The 19,513-nt window shown below is 41.6% G+C and overlaps 1 protein-coding gene across 1 annotated transcript; it reads right to left on the bottom strand.

Moving 5' to 3' along the window:
- Positions 1-5,050: 5,050 nt before the first annotated feature.
- TDRD15 (tudor domain containing 15) lies at positions 5,051-19,258 on the bottom strand. The gene is made up of 4 exons (XM_081188937.1): positions 19,120-19,258; positions 15,370-15,438; positions 7,991-14,223; positions 5,051-6,759 (listed from the first exon to the last, which is right to left on the bottom strand). The coding sequence occupies exons 2-4, from the start codon at positions 15,374-15,376 to the stop codon at positions 6,748-6,750; spliced, it is 6,252 nt and encodes a 2,083-aa protein (XP_081045063.1). The 5' UTR covers positions 15,377-15,438; positions 19,120-19,258; the 3' UTR covers positions 5,051-6,747.
- Positions 19,259-19,513: the final 255 nt, after the last annotated feature.

The following is a 19,513-nucleotide window of genomic DNA, read 5'->3' as shown; positions in this document are numbered from 1 at the left end:
AGTGGGAACTCTGGTCTCTCAGGTCCAAGCCCAACTCTATCCATTACATCACAGAGGCAGTTCTGTAGAACTAGGTCAACATTAGCCTACCACAGATATAGCCAACCATGATCTTTGATGCCACAGTTGCCATTTTAACATGCCAAGGTGCATCTGAAGACTCGTAGGAGCGTGACAAGGAGCTTACATTGAGAAGCAGGGACCTCTGCTGCCTCGAAGGGGGAGGCAGGAGGTAAGAGCGGCCAGAATCAACAGGCTCCTTCTCTTGATATACAGGTGAAACTCGGAAAATTAGAATATCGTGGAAAAGTTCATTTATTTCAGTAATTCAACTTAAAAGGTGAAACTAATATATAAGATAGACTCATGACATGCAAAGCGAGATATGTCAAGCCTTTATTGTTATAATTGTGATGATCATGGCGTACAGCTGATGAAAACCACAAATCTCTTTTCTGATGAGAGCAGCTTTTGCATCTTATTTGGAAACCAAGGACCCAGAGTCTGGAGGAAGAATGGGGAGGCAGACAATGCCAGATGCTTGAAGTCCAGTGTGAAGTTTCCACAGTCTGTGTTGATTTGGGGAGCCATGTCATCAGCTGGTGTTGGTCCACTGTGCTTCATTAAGTCCAGGGTCAACACAGCCGTCTACTAGGAGATTTTGGAGCACTTCATGCTTCCTTCCACAGACGAGCTTTATGGAGATGCTGACTTCATTTTCCAGCAGGACTTTGGCACCTGCCCACACTGCCAAAAGTACCAAAACCTGGTTCAATGCCCATGGGATTACTGTGCTTGATTGGCCAGCAAACTCACCTGACCTGAACCCCATAGAGAATCTATGGGGCATTGCCAAGAGAAAGATAAGAGACATGAGACTGAGCAATACAGAAGAGCTGAAGGCTGCCATTGAAGCATCCTGGTCTTCCATAACACCTCAGCAGTGCCACGGGCTGATAGCATCCATGCCACGCCGCATTGAGGCAATAATTGATGCAAAAGGGGCCCAAACCAAGTACTGAGTACATATGCATGCGTCTACTTCTCAGAGGTCCAATATTGCTCTATTTGCAATCCCTGTTTTGCTGATTTCATGTAATATTCTAATTTTCTGAGATCGTTAATTTGGGGTTTTCATCAGCTGTACGCCATGATCATCATAATTATAACAAATAAAGGCTTGACATATCTCGCTTTGCATGACATGAGTCTATCTGCTGACTGAGCTATAGGAATCATATCCATCTCTTGAACCCCAGTGTCAGGGCTGCCTCAGGTCTCAGCTCACAAAAGACCAACGCCAGGTTCTTCTTATATACAAGGATGTTTATTGCAGTTCACAATTGGTTCCACAACCGAGGCGTGCAGCCCCCACGTCTGTTAGCCTTAGACCGTTGAAGTCCCCTCTGAATCAGTCCCTCCCCTGCACCAGCTTAAGAGGCTTACGCTGCTCCACCTCTTTCTCTCCTTCCTTTTCCGCAGGGTCTTTCTGCCTGCTGGGGTTCCGCTCCTCCTGGATTCCCCTGACGCTGAATCCCCAGACTGCTCTTCCCCCCTCCTGCGGGCTTTGGGACCTGGCTCCTCCTCCGGACTCCCTGTACTTCCGCGCGCCTCCACATTTGAACTTGGCGCGTGCGCCCAACCTCTAACTTTCCTTTTGACAGTTATACTACTCCCCTCACTGCCCTCCTCCCCTTCCGGGATGATGGCTTGCTCTGACCCCTCCTCTTTCTCTGCTGCCGGAGCTGTTTCCCCTGGCACACTGGAACCTCCCTCCCCCCTTCGCTGCGCTCTGGTGGGGAAACTGGTCCTGATTCCCAGCTGCCGCTTTGGGGTCCCCTGCTGGCCCCCCACTCCTGACACTCTCCCCCTGGGGCTCCCCTTGCCCTGACCACGGGCGCCCCCTTCTGGGAATCCTCTGATTCGCTGGAGAGACTCATGGAATCCCCTGCGTCATTGTCATCCTCTTCCTCGCTGTCCTGGGATTCCTCTCCATCGCTCTCCATTTCCTGCCTTCCCTGTGCCTCCGTCCTTGTACCCCTGACACCCAGACTCTCCAAGTGTCCCTATTTTCCAGGGACAGTTACCGCCTGAGCCTGCTCTGCTTATGCAACTTGGAATGCTGGGTCCTAATTGTACGGGGAGTCTAAATGACCAGGTTCCCTGCTGCATAAGCTCAACCCCAATGCTGAGGGCTGCAGGCACAAAATATAGTGGAGTGGGGAGCAAGGACTATTAGAGTGATCTGAGCTGAATTCCCTGACCTGGACCTTGTGCCGAGTTATGAATCAATAAGCTTTGCACATCAAGAGAAGTGTTCCAAAGTTTTACGGCAAACTGTCTTTAAACTTGTTACAAAATAAATCCATTGTAAATACAAAACAACACATTGCTCTTAAACAACTAGCAATTTTTACAGCCAACTGTCTTTAAGCTTGTTACCAAAAATGTCATTGTAAATACAAATCAACAAATTGCATTGCTCTTAAACAATTACGTAGCAATGTAGTCCAGCTTTCTCTTAGTTCTCATTTGTTTCTCTGGTCCTAGACAGAGATTCAGATCAGCAAGTTGCTTCCACAGTATGCTGTCAGCTTCCGAGAGAGACTCAGATTCCCAGAGATTTGTCATAAACACTAAAACAAAGACTCCACCCTCATTTTGCAGCTACAGCTGCACAAGTACCTTCTGTGCTTGCTAGTTCTCTGCAAACATTCTACAAATGCACACCTCCATATAATATTTTATACATACAATGTTTAATGCACATTAAGCATATATTTTACAAGGGCTATAACCCCCCCCCCCACACACACACACACATCGCAAATACAATGGAAATCATGTAGTAGGAAGAATACCTGAGCAGGGCTTTGGTTATGATCACATGATATTCTCATTATATGTATCACTCTATGACATAACTAATATTATTAACATTAATTGGGTTGATAAATAATGATGATGTTAGAGGAATAACCTACTGAAAAGCATTACCCTATCAATCACTGTGATCGCTAAAATGAATTTAGCACTAAGCAAGAGATTTTTTGTGCTGTTTTAGGACCAAAATGTTCTGTCAAAGAGTGAACATCCTTCGTGTCTTCCTTCAGATATGCTCCCTCCAGCCCGAACGATAAAGGCTGCTGCTGTGGGGAATAAGTTGAATCAGTCACACTATACCCTCAAATGCAAAAGCTCTTGCTGTGCGCTCGATAGTAGAGAGGGAAATATCACAGGAGTTAAAAAAATTACTTGCCAAGTAGAAGAAAAGGTTACATTAGCACCGGGCAGTTCGAATTAGTTCCTCTATGGCTGCCGCTACCTTGCTTCCCATTTAAAGTCTCAATTTCTAGAAAAGCAAGCTGGGAGGAAGCTCTTGTGAAAGAACAACTCAACAGTGAGTGGAGTTAAGCAAGTCGGGTAGTGGAGTGTGCTTCTATGGGCAACAACTGGACTGGTTTCTACAATGTAGAAACAGGAGTTTCCAAAGCAAAGCTCCACCTCCCCCAAGCACTGACTGTGCAAAACTGGTGTCCAACACTGGCCAGCTCCCAAGGGAGTTGCCCAGGTGGCAAGTTAGGACATGCATTCCAATGGGCAAGGGTTGTCAGAATAGGAAACCAGATCCCTGCCCAGCTGCCATGCCAACCCTGCTTCCTTGTTGTACTCCTAGAAAGCTGCAGCCCATTTTCACCCCAAAATGTGTTTAGACTGATTTCCACCGCTGCTAGGGGTGGGGCACACATCCTGCGACTGCCACATCAAGAGGTCCTCTGGAATTTTATTCATCAGCAGGTGTTGAGCAGAGGGTGCAGATATGCATCCTCCAAGAAGTTTCTTGGGCCAAAATGACTCTAAGAAAAACTTTAGCTAAACCCACTGCGTTGCTGTGGATTTTTAAAGAAAATATTTAGACCATTGCTCACTGCTTGCAGAGAAAGCACGTCCCTTATGTGGCAAAGGTTATTCTAAGAATGTTTTATCATTTCAAACAAGAGGGCATACTCAAAAGGGACTCGTTTTCTTGCCAAGAGCTAGAGGGATATATTGTATCAAAGGGAGAAGAATAGCAAGCTGCCAAGTGGCCGCTGTAGCTTAGTGGATGGCTATGTTTAGGGAGGTATCAGGCTTTATGCTCAAAATCTAAGGATGCTCAGAACCCATTAGGTGGTCAGTTAGTCGATAAAGGCCAATCAGATGCCGATGGCAAGCCCACTCTGCACCGCTGAGGTTTCCAGCAACTGGTATTCAGAGTTATTTCTGACTGTAGAAAGACTAGATCCTCAGGTTCAATAGCCAATGATAAACTTATCCACCATAAATTTATCTTACTTATTTTAAAGCCACCCAAGGCGAAAGCCAACAGCTTCTTTGACTCTTTGTTTGCTGGCATCCTCTTGGCCCTGGCGGTACCTTTCACAATCTCTGGTATACACTCGGGTTGAGCTTCTAATGCTGTGGTCTTCAACATTTCCCAAGCGTTTGGGAGAAATACGACCCTCCTGACTTGGCTTTTCAACAACTTTTTGTAAAGCAATTTCCTCCTTTTGGGGATGCTTTTTTTTGCAGTCAATTTCGTATAATGATATACTGTTGTACTTGACATTCAATTGTGAGAGTCATTCTAGGCTTCTCATTAATAAAGAGAAAATGTGTATTTAAAATCTAAGTGTACCTTGCAGTGTTTCTTGTTTACTGCAGATTTACACTGGTTGCTGGTCCTTATACGCCCCCAGAAAAAGGTACAGCAGTACTTAAATACCAGCAATGTCTTCACAACAAACCCTGGAAAAAAACCCAATGCCAACTGCTTCCTGCTTTTAATACTGAAACAACACCAAATGATTCCGAACAGCAGCAGCAGCTATATAATTTACTGTATATTATGATTGCTTTGCTTGGCATGAAAACACCGCTGTCCCTGATACCTTATGTAAAAGTAGCATTTATTTGATTGCAGCAGGACTTAATTTTATATTTGTTTCTACTAAGTAAGCTTTCAGCAAGTGCTAGGACAGTGTTGTACTAGAAAGCAATAGACAACCTAAACCTTTACCACAGATTTATTGTTGTTACCATCAGTTTAAATAAAAGAGCACTCTCATTTCAGTAAACAAAGTATGTACAGAGTTTACATATATCCTGCAAAACTTAAAATACAAATTTTAAAGGCCTGCTTTTTTCTAGTAGGTTCAATAAGAATGTGAATAATTTTTATGCTACATGCATATTTCCTAGCATACAAGCTAAATTGGTAGCTGAATAAAATCTAGCAACTGGATTACTTTGAAAATTCTGACGTATACGATAGTACATCAACACACAATTCTAGTTCCTATAGATGAAGATGCAGAAGCAACCAATCTCCTGTTTGTCCCGTCAAAAGACTAATGTGGGAACACTTTTAAAGCCAATTGTGTTAAACAAATCACATAGGCACAAACAAGACAGATTCATTGGTTAAAATATACCATCCATTTGTGGAAATTAACCAGCAGATTATAAGACATGCTGCAGATCAAGTATATTAGCAGACTGGAGAGGTGTACATGTGTCTCAGAATAAACTGAGCTACAGGCAGAACTTCCACTTCTCAATGGAACTCCACTAAGTTGGGGAACCTTCACAATTGGGATCCAGTGCAGCATGACTTTCAGCAGTAGAAAAGTGAGATTCAGCGTGCCCTGGTACACGTATGAGGCTCCCTGGACACCTGATACACATACATTTATACCTGTGTGATGTAAGCATCAGCATTATGACTAATCAGATAACATACACAAAGAAAATTAAAATAGGAAAGACAGCTAAAACACAAATCAATATTCAGCACTACTTTTCCTTATGACCTAATAACTAAATATTCATGTATTGCAGCTTTTCCTATTACAACATGACACACATACAATAAAATGTATTGCAGAGTTTGCTCACACTGTTTTGCATGTAAACATGTGTGTGTGTGTTGGGTCCTAATTAATGTGTGAGTTAAGCAGCGGATTGTAAAAAGAAACACTGAAAATGCCAAAGCGTGTGGTAGTTCGCAACTATATTTGCATTCAGCAAATGCACTTACTTGGAAATAAGTTCCACTGAAATCAAAAGACCAACTTCCTATGAAGTTTAGGTCAGATCAAGCTTTTTTGGCTGGTAAACATTAGACTGGCAGTCCTTGGTAGGCGCAGTTCCCATAACAATGAGTTTAAAGAAAACACCCACAAAAGTCAGCAAATGACAGAACAAAAAGCTGTTGCTTCTCACACTACTTTCCCTTATGAAAACCAATACATGAGCAATTCCAACTTGAGTACATCAATCAAACCATGTAGAACATTTATTGCAATGTCTCAGAATCTGGTTGGTTGACGCTGGTTATTTTTGAAAACCAGACAAAACTTACAAATGACTGTTATGTATTAGTATTAATTTCAATAATAAAATGGTGGTGAAACGTTATACTATGTAAGAGGACCATTGTGCACTTGTTGGCAAGGATACCACTCCCTTTTGATCATTACAAGAGCAAATATTAAATCAAGAGAAAATTAACAAAAAGCTGCAAGCTTAAGGTCAACCTTGTAGACCTGTTACAAACGTTTCGGGTTCATGGACTGTTGTTATTTTTGTGATTACGGAAGTGTAATTCCTTTTAAATAATTCCTTTTAAAATTTCTCTCGTGAAAGTTGATGCGCTGACTGGCATCCAGATCCATTACTTGTTTCCAACTGTTGAAATTCTTCTTATCAGATTTTAACCTGGAAAGCAAGTAATTTTCAATACATGATTAGGGACAAAACAAACACAATAAACTGCCTAGGTTTAATGTAAAGTGATGCTCTATGTAGACAGCAAATGAAACATTTTCAAAAACAACTGACCTGAAAATCTTTGTGCATGACTTCAAAGACATGCCTTACATATGTGGGGACTTCGCATAATCACTTCCAGAAATACATGAAGTTTCCACTGTTGCCAAACTGGAACTGTACAGAGTCACATTCATGTGGATAGAATATTGGGGCCAAACCAAACTTAAGTGTCAAGACTAGATCACTTTTAAATTCCTATGAAGAGGAATTTGCGAGTGTGAAAGAGAATGATTTATTATGAATATGACAATGACTAAGAAGAGTTTGGATTTGATATCCCGCCTTTCACTCCCCTAAGACTTCACTAAGACTTTTCCGGAACAAACATGCCCCTATTTCCTTCCCTAAAAAAAACATTTTTCATTCTAGTGGACCTAGTAGATTGCAAGTAAGCCCTATGGGGGGGGGGACAGCTTTAAAAGGGAATTTGAAGAAAAGCAACTGTGGAGGAATGATTCATGTTCCCTCCTAAATCCATGTTCTGCTTTAAATTTACACACAAACACCTTAAAGAGGTTTGGTGAAAACCACATTGGATTAAACGGCATCAGTCCAATATACGTGAAGGAGTGTCTCCACCCTCATTGTTCAGCCTGGACACTGAGGTCCACCTTTGAGGGTCTTTTGGTGGTTCCCTCACTGAAATGTTACAGGGAACCAGGCAGAGGGCTTCTTAGCAGTGGTGCCCTCCCTGTGGAATGTTCTCCCATCAGATGTCGAGATAAAGAACTACACAACTTTTAGAAGACTAGAAGACATCTGAAGGCAGCTCTGTATTGGGAAGTTTTTAATGTTTGACATTTTATCTTATTTTTCTATGTGCTGGAAGCCGCCCAGAGTGGCTAGTGAAACCCAGCCAGATAGCAAAGGTATAAATAATAAACATTATTATTATTGCTGCTACTACTACTACTACTACTACTACTACTACTACTACATAGGGCAACTGATCCCAGTGTTCATGGAAGCTCACAGTGCCCCCTACTTGGGCATGGAAAATTAAGTACATGATTCTTTGGATCCCAGGCTTCATTGCATTTACATCTGGGTTTAATGTTTTTCTTATTAAATACATAGGAAAGAACAAGGGTAGTTTTAAAAGATATTTGAAACTGACCTTTCTAGTGAAGCATTCATGTGATTGGCTCTCTTCATAAATTTGCATCCCATCAATCTTGGTGCTCAGTCCCATAAGATCATGCATTTCGTGGATTGATTCTGACAGTATGCCTGTACTATAGAGTCGCCTTTCTCTCTCACAAAATCTCTTGTCATACTTAAGCCGAGTTTCAGTCATTCTTCCATTAATGTGTAAGCAAGCTTTGTGCCACTCTTTTCTCTTTGAACACAGTCCTTTTGAGCTGTTCCCTCTCAAAACATTAACACAAGCACAACTGAGTTGCAAACTTGAATTTTGTGGCTTTCCCCCCTCAACTGACAGCAGAGCAATCTGTGCATCCAAATTCTTCTGACCACATATTTGTGATGAATCACATATCTGTGAATTCAATGGATGAAGCTCTGCACTATTAATTGAACCAAAAGAATATGGAGTTTTTGAATACACAGCACATCTGGAAGCAACCAATATATCTGCTGCATTGTTCTTATCACATAACACAACAGCCTCTAGCTTCTGCCCACTGTGGCACTGCTTCAGCTTAAATGCGAGACCTTGTCTACTAAGAAATTCTTGAATTTTAAGCTTTGCCTCATCACTCCAGTGTTCCCCATCAGCAGGTGACACTCCAAACAAAGAGCAAGGATAAGTTAATCGAGGTAATTTAGCAAGCTCTTCTGGGATAACTTTCAGCTTGTGACTATCAGAAATGGGGATGGGAACTGATAACCCATCATCAATAAAAGTAACTATTAAGAGATTAGAGAGTTTGGAGACTTCAGAAACTTCAACTCTGTTCCACTTTTCATTAGATCCAATCTTTATCAAGCAACTGGTACCAGGAACGACAAGCTCCTGTGGAATTGTAGGCAGGTTTTCTGGAAGGTCAGAGAGTAACTTGAACAAAGCGTTTAGAGACTTAAATGAGTCTTCTAACTGGATACAGAAGTTTGAAGGATCAGTGACAGACGTCACAAACCCAGTATAATACTGATCATTCTGGAATGGTGCCCAGGAAACAGAATTTGGTCTGAATGACAATTTAGGCATTGTTTTGCCCATTTTTATATTTTCTGGTAAGTTACATTTCTCCAGCACCCTTTGGCAAGATCTTTGATTCCAGTATTCCAAAAGCAGAATCCCATCTATTAAAATATCCACTTCCCACATAAAAGTAGATTCTAGGTATCTCAGAAACAAGATCTTGATCTCATGGCATTTTATAATCTTCAACACGCTCTCAAGAGACATGTCCACTAGGTTTTCAGCCCAAGCCCATTTACAAGGCATTGCATTCCGGGGAATACTCCTGAACTTGTCACTAAGTATCTGTGTGTCATGAAATGACACCATTTCATATTCTCCCAAGTCCATGAAAAAAACTAACATGTGACCCTCATTCACATACTTTTTAATAACTTCAGATCGATACCATTTCAAGGTCTCTTTTGATTTTGTCAAACATTCTAACCCTTCTTGAATATTTCCCATTGCAAGCAAGGAGTTCTTCTCAGCTTCTTGGGTAATCATCACGTTTAAATCAAAAAATATTTGTGCATCCTTCTTCAATTTTATATAGAAACGTCCATCTCTTGAAATGTGACCTATTTCAGCCAATTCTAGCTGTCCAGGCTTTATTTTTTGACAGGGAATCTTAGGGCGGCTCTCCCAAGGATGTCCAGCTTTTATTAATACTTCAGACACGTTTCGGCTTTCTGATTTTTTACTTCGGTCATTACCATCAGTATCTACATCTGTTATTGGAAGATGTTTTACGACTTCATTAAGATTTAACAGACTCATATTCTGTAAACCTAACTCATTGATCATTGACATTTCATGGCAGAATACATCAACCTCCCACTGTTCACCATGCTGTTGTAAAAACTCTAACGCTAATAGTTGATTATTTACTTTACTGGCAATGCAGGCAGCCATATCACTACTGCAACTTTTATCTGGAAATGCATATCTTGCTTTGCTAAGAAAACAGTGTATGCTGAATCTTGGAAAATTTAAGAAAACCTTTTCCATCTTGTATATTTTTGATGCATTCACAGTTGATGAGTTACCATAGTCAATGAACTCTACTTCAAAAGATTTTTCTGATTTAATACCTCTAATGACAGCTCTATATGTGCAGTCATCGGCTTCATACTCTGCTAAAACCATGTCACCTTCCTCGAGTTCAGCATGTGTTTCTGGCTCTAGAACCAGTGATTCTCCATTCAGCTTCTCAGCAAGCTGCACAATTTCATTCTCATCCTCAGCACGATGAATATAGAAACTTGACATGCTAGTTATAGAAGAAATATAAACTAACATTTTGGAATTTGCCTGGATATGATGCTGTGGTAGGTTTGTGTACTTTTTCCTGGTACCACTACACCTTTCTTCTCCAAAATATTTTTGTTTCAAGATCTGCAACTCTTTATCTGGAGGCATCTTCTTCAAACCGCGAGGAGGGCTATCACACTCAGTCCAAGATTCACAATGTGTATCTCTGCATCTCTGTCTCGGATTGCTTTGCAAGGCCAATTCTATATTATCTGAGGCTGCTGGGAGCTTTACAGACCTTGTACTCTGTTTCTGCAGATCAATTGTAATTTCTTTTCCAGCAGTCTGATTGCCAGGATTTGCTTCATTTTCTGCTTCTCTCTTCCAACCAACTACTTCATTTTTAATTTTTCTTTTAACTGCTTCTGACTTGACTTTATGCAACACGTTTTTGTCTCCAACGGTCTTTTCTGCAGGTGTGTTTATAATTTTTGGGTCAACACCGTATTTTTGTGTGTGCTTCAATAATTCTTTAATCTTCCTATTTATCTGTAGATCTCCATCATACAACTCCACACCAAGCTGCCCATCAGATTCCTTAGATACGATTACCGCCTTCATTTCTTTCCCCAAGTAATTCTTCTCAAACCATGTATTTATTTCAGTTGTAATTTCAACATCTTTTAGATCTGAAAGGTAACACTTGATAGCTTGCATAGGAGTAAATAATAATTCTGAAGCATGATTTGGAATAGGAATCATTTCTCTTTTTGCTACTGATTGTTTATTCCCAAAGTCTACAAAGTATACTTGCAAGTAATCTGATGAGCCCATAGGAGATGCTAAAGCTCTGTAGAAGAGGCCATCTTCAAAATATTTTGCTAAGTATAAATTGCAAGTGTTTAGCTGGTCTGTATAGCCTGTCATTTGACTAACCTCTGCAATCTTTTCAAAGAGTTTGTCTATAGCACCTACATTTCTATTTAGTTGGCAATAGAATTTTGTAGGGCTGTGTATATGTGTTATACACACCCCTTCTTCATTTCCAATTTTCATGTTAAAAGATGAATAATAAAATGTGTACAGAGAGAATGGCGGCACAAGGGACCTTGCGAATTCAAAAGAGCGAGACTGGGCATGACCACATTCTAAGAGAAACTGCTGTGAAGTAGTGAATGGAGTCTGTAAGTCAACAATATTATATAAATAGTTGGGGCTCCGAAGAATTAGGGCAGAAATCGTACAGGTCAGCAGATCATTAGAAGAGGAAACAAAGCGCTCAAAATCTCTACATGCCTCTGCAGTCCAGTTGTTCGGGTCAAACGTTAAGGATTCAGTGACCGTATTAAGACAACATCTGAATGTTTGGCATTCCAAGACCAGATATTCTGGAAGAATGGCTTGGAGGTCTTTTGACAAAACTCTTTCCTGGTTACCATAGTCTACAAATACTACATCAACTTCTGTCTCAGACACATGTTGCTGTACAGCAGCTCTGTACCACTTCCCATCCTTAGAATGTTTCACAACACAGGCATGTTGTCCAAGTTCATATGGGCTTTTTTGAGTGTTGTAATAATACTGAATTTGTTGCATCAAGTTAAATAGCTCTGGCAGTTTAGATCGCATCTGACAGAAAAAGTTACCTGGTGAAGTACTACGACAACATACGACATCAAATACAGTTCCTGGTTTAAACTGATACTCCTTATAAGGCTTCGGGGTATCACCTTTCCCAGATGTGTTTCCCAATTTATCTGAAAGAGTGTTTTCCCACCGCGGGAAGGTAACAGCATGCTCTTTTGTCAGAGGACTCCGCAATTTATTCTTCTTCTGCCAACTCTTTTTACGTATCTTTTCTTTTGAGCATTGCATTTTAGAATCTCCCCCAACGTTCTGAAAGGGATCTTGCTTTACTTCCCAATATTCTGCATATCCAGCCTGAACCATGGACAAAACAACATCAGTTTGTTCTGAGTTATTCATATACTGCACACTGACAATATACTTATTGGTTTTTTGTGCAATTACATGCAGTGTGAGCGGTTTGTCGAACACAATGCTTTTAAAGAAGTCAGTTTCTTTTTTAATCCATATGTCCTCGATTGGAAATGCATTAGCAAGTGAACAACAAACGGCCAAAGCTGGTAATTCTAGAAACTCTGGAAGCAAAACTCTCACATTGAAGAGTGGTACAGTTTCAGTATTGCCAAAATCTAAAAAATAAACATCAATACTCTTGTCCATCACTTCCCTGATAACAGCTCTGTAGTAATGCATATCTTTACTATACCGGGCACAGCATAGTTTTCCAGGTTCTGGATTTTCTAGAATCTTGTCAACAGTTTCACTTGTATCATACACAGCTGCAATTTTCTTCATCAAGGCTTCAAACTCATCTTGACAATCAATAGTTTGAACCCAAAAATTTGATGGATTCAAGACATATACTACAAAAGCAACACAGACAGAACCGATTTGCATTTCTGCTCTCTTGCAAGGAATTCTTAAAGAAGAACACATTAAATGAGTGTCTTTTGAATCTGAATCATCTCCTGATTGTACAGTATTCCTATGAACAGAGTCGGCATAAACAGGATCTGTATCAGAGATTTTTATATCCTCACCTGTACAGGATTTTTTGGTCTTAAAGGATGGGTCAAGTTTTGGAATCACTTCACTCCCCTGTGATAGATGTTCATAATGCATTGCAGACTCTTGTTTAAGAAGTGTAACGTAATACAAATGTTCATCAGCATTGAATAAATCAATGTGGGCATGAACAACACTTTGTCTTAGCAAGGCCTCCTTGAATTCTTTTAGTTGATCGTTTCTTACAGTTTCATCCTGAGAACTAAGACAGGAAAGTGCACAAGGAACTGAAAACCTAGGTACTGACATGAATTCTGGTTGAAGCTTTAAAACACAACTGGAAGGCACAGCTTCATAGCTGCCAAAATCCATAAACCAAATATTCACTTTGTTATCAGAAAGCAGCTGTTGTATCACTCCTCTATGCCACTGGCCATTTCTCCGTCTTGCTGCACAGAGGACTCCTAGATTCTCACAAGATGGAACATTTTCTGTACTAGTTTCGTAACAGGAAGACATGTTTGCTGTCAACTCATCCATCTCCACCTGGTATTGCAGCAGTTGACAATAAAATTTACTTGGACTGACTGCCACTGATATTTTTACTTTCTCTATCCCACCAATAGATAAAAGCGGCTGAAGGTTATTCATAATTGGTTGAACTTCTGATTGAATTCGATCATTACATAATACAGAATCCGGCCTTGTATATTTTTGTTGCAGTAAATCTGGCATCTGTTTACAAAGCAGCTCTTGTGGCAATTCAGTTAACATTTCTACAATAAGACAGAATGTATCTCCATCAACAAGTTTGCCTAATTTTAATTCAACCACATCACTAGTGATTTTTGGCACATCAAGCAGAAATGTTTGGTGTGGTAGAATAGCTTGTATTTGGCCTTTAATCTGCAAATCTATTAATGACGAAAAGTAATTCAGAGCTTTTGGAGTCCATTTTTCTTCAATTGGAAGTATATTTCCAAAAATTCCACAAACCATCTTGGGAGGAAGTTGAAACAACTCATCAATAGCAGAAGCAATATGTGTCTCATCAACTGCCAGGATTTTCCCACTATCCATAAGAAATACTTCATAGATGTAGTTCTTCTTTTGTACTACTCTTCCTCTGTACCATTCTCCACAAGCAGAGTCTTCTACTAAACAAAACTCGCCAATCCCAACACTGTCTTTCACCTTGGATACCTGCTGTATTTCATTTTGCAATATATGGTAATCAAACTCACAATCTGTGTTATATCTGCCTTGAAATTTCACAAGAACTTCTTTTGGATGGTAGTTTACATCAGTAATCTTCAGGTCTACATCTAGAAATTTTGTTGACAAAGATGAAACTCTCCTACCTGGAAAACCAAAATAAAGTTTGACATAATCAGGTAATATATGACTTTAACTGACAGTTCTGTCATCAGGTTTGATACCATTCCAGTTTTCAGATTTCCCTGCCAATAGGGCACACCAACTCAAAGTCTCAAGTATATTATATTTATCTTCTACTACATCAAAAGAAATATCATATTTGAATACCATGCTTCTCTTTATATATTACTGGAAATTATGTAACCGTTTATTTTTATGTACACAGAGCCTAGGGCTAGCCGATCAGAAGATCAGCGGTTCGAATCCCCGCATCAGGGTGAGCTCCATTGCTCGGTCCCTGCTCCTGCCAACCTAGTAGTTCGAAAGCATGTCAAAGTGCAAGTAGATAAATAGGTACAGCTCCGGCGTGAAGGTAAACTGTGTTTCGGTGCGCTGCTCTGGTTCGCCAGAAGCAGCTTAGTCATGCTGGCCACATGACCCAGAAGCTATACGCCAGCTCCCTCGGCTAATAAAGTGAGATGAGCGCCGCAACCCCAGAGTCGTCCGTGACTGGACCTAATGGTTAGGGGTCCCTTTACCTTTACCTAAATCTTTCTAATATATAAATATAACCAAATCTATACGGTAAGTTTAAGTGATACCCTAAGCCTAAATTACTGAGCCTCAAAAGATCAGTCAGACAGTGCCTATTTCTACACATAACTAACAGTCCAATATTCTGAGTCATCTAAATAATCAAATGATTTCTTTTATCACATAGTGGGGAAATGCATTCTTCAGTTCTAGTACAGTTGGCAATAATACAGGTAAGGAAAGTAGAGAAAACTGGAAGGAGAGTAAAAAGTTAAGCAATTTAGGGGAAAGAATGGACTGAGATGAAAGATGCAATTTATGAAATTAACAAGAAGTAATAAGAAATGAGAGATGTTCACAATGTTTTGCAAAGTCATCTCTATATTTTACAGTTAGCATTAAAAAGGAAGATCTCAGCGACATGCAAACCATGAGACAGTGCTGTATAACAGCAGGGTTTTTAAACATCACCCAAAAGTAGACTAATATGTAAACAAACTAAAGTGACAAGATGTATGCAAAGTGCAGAAAGACCAGTAAACTGCTGTGCTTGCTTCATCTTCTCTCCAAAACATTTTTCAAAAATCTTATCTCACCTGCCATATCTCAAAATATTCACAGCTTTTCATCTGTCCTGAAACAGCTGGGGGAGGAGTCAAAAAAATCTGTAAAGCATTGAAGAAAACATGGAAAAGTCATGTAGTTTAAAATCTTAAGTGTGTGTGTTTTTGTGCTTTAATCGATTTTTATTTTTTGCATCCCATTAACACTTGACCAAACCGTCTTTTCCCTCTCTTCCCCTGCACTCATTTATCAGGGTGGAGAAAAACAATTAAAAATAGAAACTGCATTGTTTCTATTGTTTTAAATTCAAACACAAAGTTTATTTTAAATAATGACTAAACAACATCTAGGCAAATATTAAATAATCTAGATATCCCTACGGTGCATCTCTAAACTGAATCAGTGCTTTTACCAGATACATCAAGTAAAAGGTTTTTCTGTGTAACTGAAGAACATTTTAATACGTCTCAGATATGAATACTTGCACTGAAAGCAGGTTTTTCATTTTCACTTTATAAAACTGCTATAGCAGGCATAGGCAAACTCGGCCTTCCAGATGTTTTGCGACTACAACTCCCATCATCCCCAGCTAACAGGACCAGCACTAGAGGGTTGAGTTTGCCTATGCCTGTGCTATAGTCTACCCAGGAACTATCAAACCTTGTTTCAACCTCTTGTAAAGTGGCCAGGTTTTTGAAAAAGAGGGCAGTGCTTCCATATATTTAACAGAATCATAGAATTGTAGTTGGTAGGGATCATGAGAGTCATCTAGTCCAACCCCCTGCAATATAGGAATCTTTTGCTCAAAATCCCCCTACTGAACAATTATTAAAGATGCAGGAATACTATCCTCTTTTCTTTTTTAAATCTGACCAACCTGGACAATAATGGGCATAGCAATTTTGTTTAATATTTTGTTTTTGTGAGGGTGCAGCTGGGCGAAGGTGAAGCAGAAATGAACAACACAGGAAGGAAGAGGAGAACTGTCCAGTGTGCATATTCCTATGTTCCCTGTTTCTGCTAAAGTCCTCCACTCACTTGCCAAAGTCCCACTTGAATTTAATGGAGCTTACTTCTGAGTAGACGTGTACAGGACTGGACTATTAGCCTCACAAACGGTAAATATGCTGGTCCTAAGAAAGGCTCTTTTAAATACATTCCATCTACAGTGGTGCCTCGCAAGACAAAATTAATCCGTTCTGCGAGTTTCTTCGTCTTGCAGATTTTTTCGTCTTGCGAAGCACGGATGCACCCTGGTACTGTATTATAATGGGATAGCAGGCAAAGCACAAAGCGGGTCGCTCCCCAGCAGGAGGAGTTTCCCCAGCCTGGAGGATCTGTTGCCGGGAAGAGGCAAAGACACCCCCTCCCACCTCCCCACGAAAACAGCCCCCCTTCCTCTGTCGCCAAGCCTTGCCACGTCTTCGCTCCGCCAAACCGCGTCCCACATCAAAGCCCCAGCCCGCTCCTCTCCCTCTCTCTCCACGAGGTGCCAAAGGAAGTTCGAGCCCAGGAACCGAGGGCGGACGCACGAAGCGCCCGGCGCAGACTCTCCCTTGCTCCCCCGTTACCTTGCGCCACGCCGCCGGGCTCCCCACAGTCTCGGCAGCTGCTCCTGGCTTCTTCCCACCCCCGCAAAGGCACCTTCGTGGCGGCCCAAGCGCAGTAGATGCCTCCTCCTCCTTTGTCCCGCCTCCTCCTGCCTTCGTGGAGTTAGGGCAAAATGGAGCAGCCACGTGGGGAGGGGGAGAGAGAGAGGCAGAGGCGGCGCAGAGACCCAGCCAGATCCGCTGGATCCCAGCCCACCTGCCTCCTCTGTGCCCTCTCCAGAAGAGGATCCCTCTGGAAAAGGTAGGTCGCTCCCTCGCTCGCTCCCTGCCAGCCCAGTTCCCGCTTCAAAAGGAAACAAACTCGCAAGACGTTTCGTCTTGCGAAGCAAGCCCATAGGGAAATTCGTCTTACGAAGCACCTCAAAAACCGCAAAACCCTTTTGTCTTGCGAGTTTTTCGTCTTCCGAGGCATTCGTCTTGCGGGGCACCACTGTATAGATAAAAGGATAGCAAGCAAAACATAGAGATACAAAGCTTCCTTGTAGAGATACAAAGCTTGCTTGTAAAAATGAGGAAATGTAAACAACAATCATACTAACATGCAGCAAAGCCTGAGACTCTTAACCTCAGGGTCGCGGGTTCAAGTCCCAAGTTAGGCAAAAGATTCCTGCATTGTTGGACTAGATGACCCTTCTGTTCCCTTCCAACCCTACTATGTTGTGATTCTGGGATCACATTCGCATGACTGCTTCCAGGAAATGTGCAAAGCAGCACCACTGGGAAACCGGATTGAGATCAGCCAAGCCTAAATCAGGATACAAATGGCCACATTTTAAACCCATCTACCCTGCTTATGAATACTAAACCGCATATATGTACAAATGTACTGGGTAGACCAGAGAAAGCTTATTTGTTTACTCTTTAAGGTGCCGCGTGGAGGTTATTTTGCTGCAACAGACAAACGGGGCTACCACTCTGGTATTTCATAGATAGATAGATACAGTTGTGTCAACTTGGAATAAAATATTGGGGGGGGGGGTAATCCCCACTCTGCATAATCAGTCACATGATGTGGTGTGCAACACGCACCATTTGATTGGCAATGCCCATCAACTTTGTTTATGTGTGTGTGTGTATTTAATTTTTTATTAAATTTTCTGTCTTACCATTTAAAATACTAATTTTATATCCTTAAGATATCAGTGACTTCCCTTTTTCTCTTTCCATGGTTCATTTTACATGTCATAAATCCCTGCATATTTTACAAAAACTATACCATTCAGTATTCCATGATTATTGCATCCACCAAAACCTATTTACACTGCTGAATTTATCTTAATGCTGCCTGCGTTTTCAGCTATACACAATTATTTCCCATATAGTCCATAAACGTTTTCCAACCTTCTTTAAAATGCCCATCAACTGTGGGGAGGCCTGGCCTTCTCAATTATTTTATTGGGGTTCCCAAAGACCCCTCAGTATGCGTGTGTGTGTATGTGTGTGTGTGTGTGTGTGTGTGTATATATATATATATATATATGCTTTCGTAGATTTTCACGGGTACAGGAATGCAGGTTTTGGTGTCTTCGGGTGTCTTCCCGTGTAAGAGTTGGGGTGTCTAGACCTCGTCGAAACGTCGCCTAGACACCCCAACTCTTACACGGGAAGACACCCGAAGACACCAAAACCTGCATTCCTGTACCCGTGAAAATCTACGAAAGCATATATATATATATATATATATATATATATATATATATATATATACATACATATATATATACACATATATATATATACATATACATATATATACATATATACATATATATATATATATATATATACACACACACACACACACACACACACACAGTGCGCGCGCGCGCGCGCACACACACACACACGATGGTTTTTATTGGCGCGGCTGCAGAACATATTCGGGGGGCTGCAGAAAAGCTTCTTTCACTTCCGGGTAGCTAAAATACCGACTTTCTTGGAAAGTCAAAAGGGGCATAATAAAAGACGAGGAAGCATGAAAATACCGTGTATTTTTTTAAGGGGGGGGGGGGAGCGAGAAAAAGCTAATTTCAAGCCTCGACTCCCCGAAGCTCTTCGAAAGCAGGATGGGAAACGGGACGAAACCCTTTCCTTTCGCCCTTTTTTAATTTCGCAATTTCTCCCCCTCCCCTCCCCACAGGTTTCGGGGTGCAACCCCACAATCCCATTTACCTGGGACTGAATCCGAGGAGGGCAGTGGTCTTCCCCCTTTGAGGCGAGGCACGAAGAAGCGGTGGCCTTTCCAACTACAGCCGCCGGCTTCGAGGCGAGGGCAGCAGCAGCCCAGGCGAAAGCGGCCCTGAGGGAGGAGGAAGCGGCTCGGCGGCGTTTTTCGAGGGGGAAACGCGGCCCTCGGGAGAAGAAACCAGAAGCGCCTTACACTGAGTGGGAAGAAAGGCCCCCGCGAGGAGGCCTGAGGGGAAAAGCGCGCCAGGCCGCCCAAGGGCCGCGTGCGCCTCGCGAGGAGGCAGCCGGGCGCGAGGCGGGGAGTCGTTAAACGGCGCCGGAGGAAGCGGGCCTGAGGGACCAAGCGCCGCCGCCGCCGCCGCCTTGACTCCGAAGGAAG

Source organism: Podarcis bocagei (genome assembly GCF_964188305.1).
Source record: "Podarcis bocagei genome assembly, chromosome: 3".
NCBI classification, from domain to species: domain Eukaryota; kingdom Metazoa; phylum Chordata; class Lepidosauria; order Squamata; family Lacertidae; genus Podarcis; species Podarcis bocagei.
This window is presented reverse-complemented; position numbering and strand designations above follow the sequence as displayed.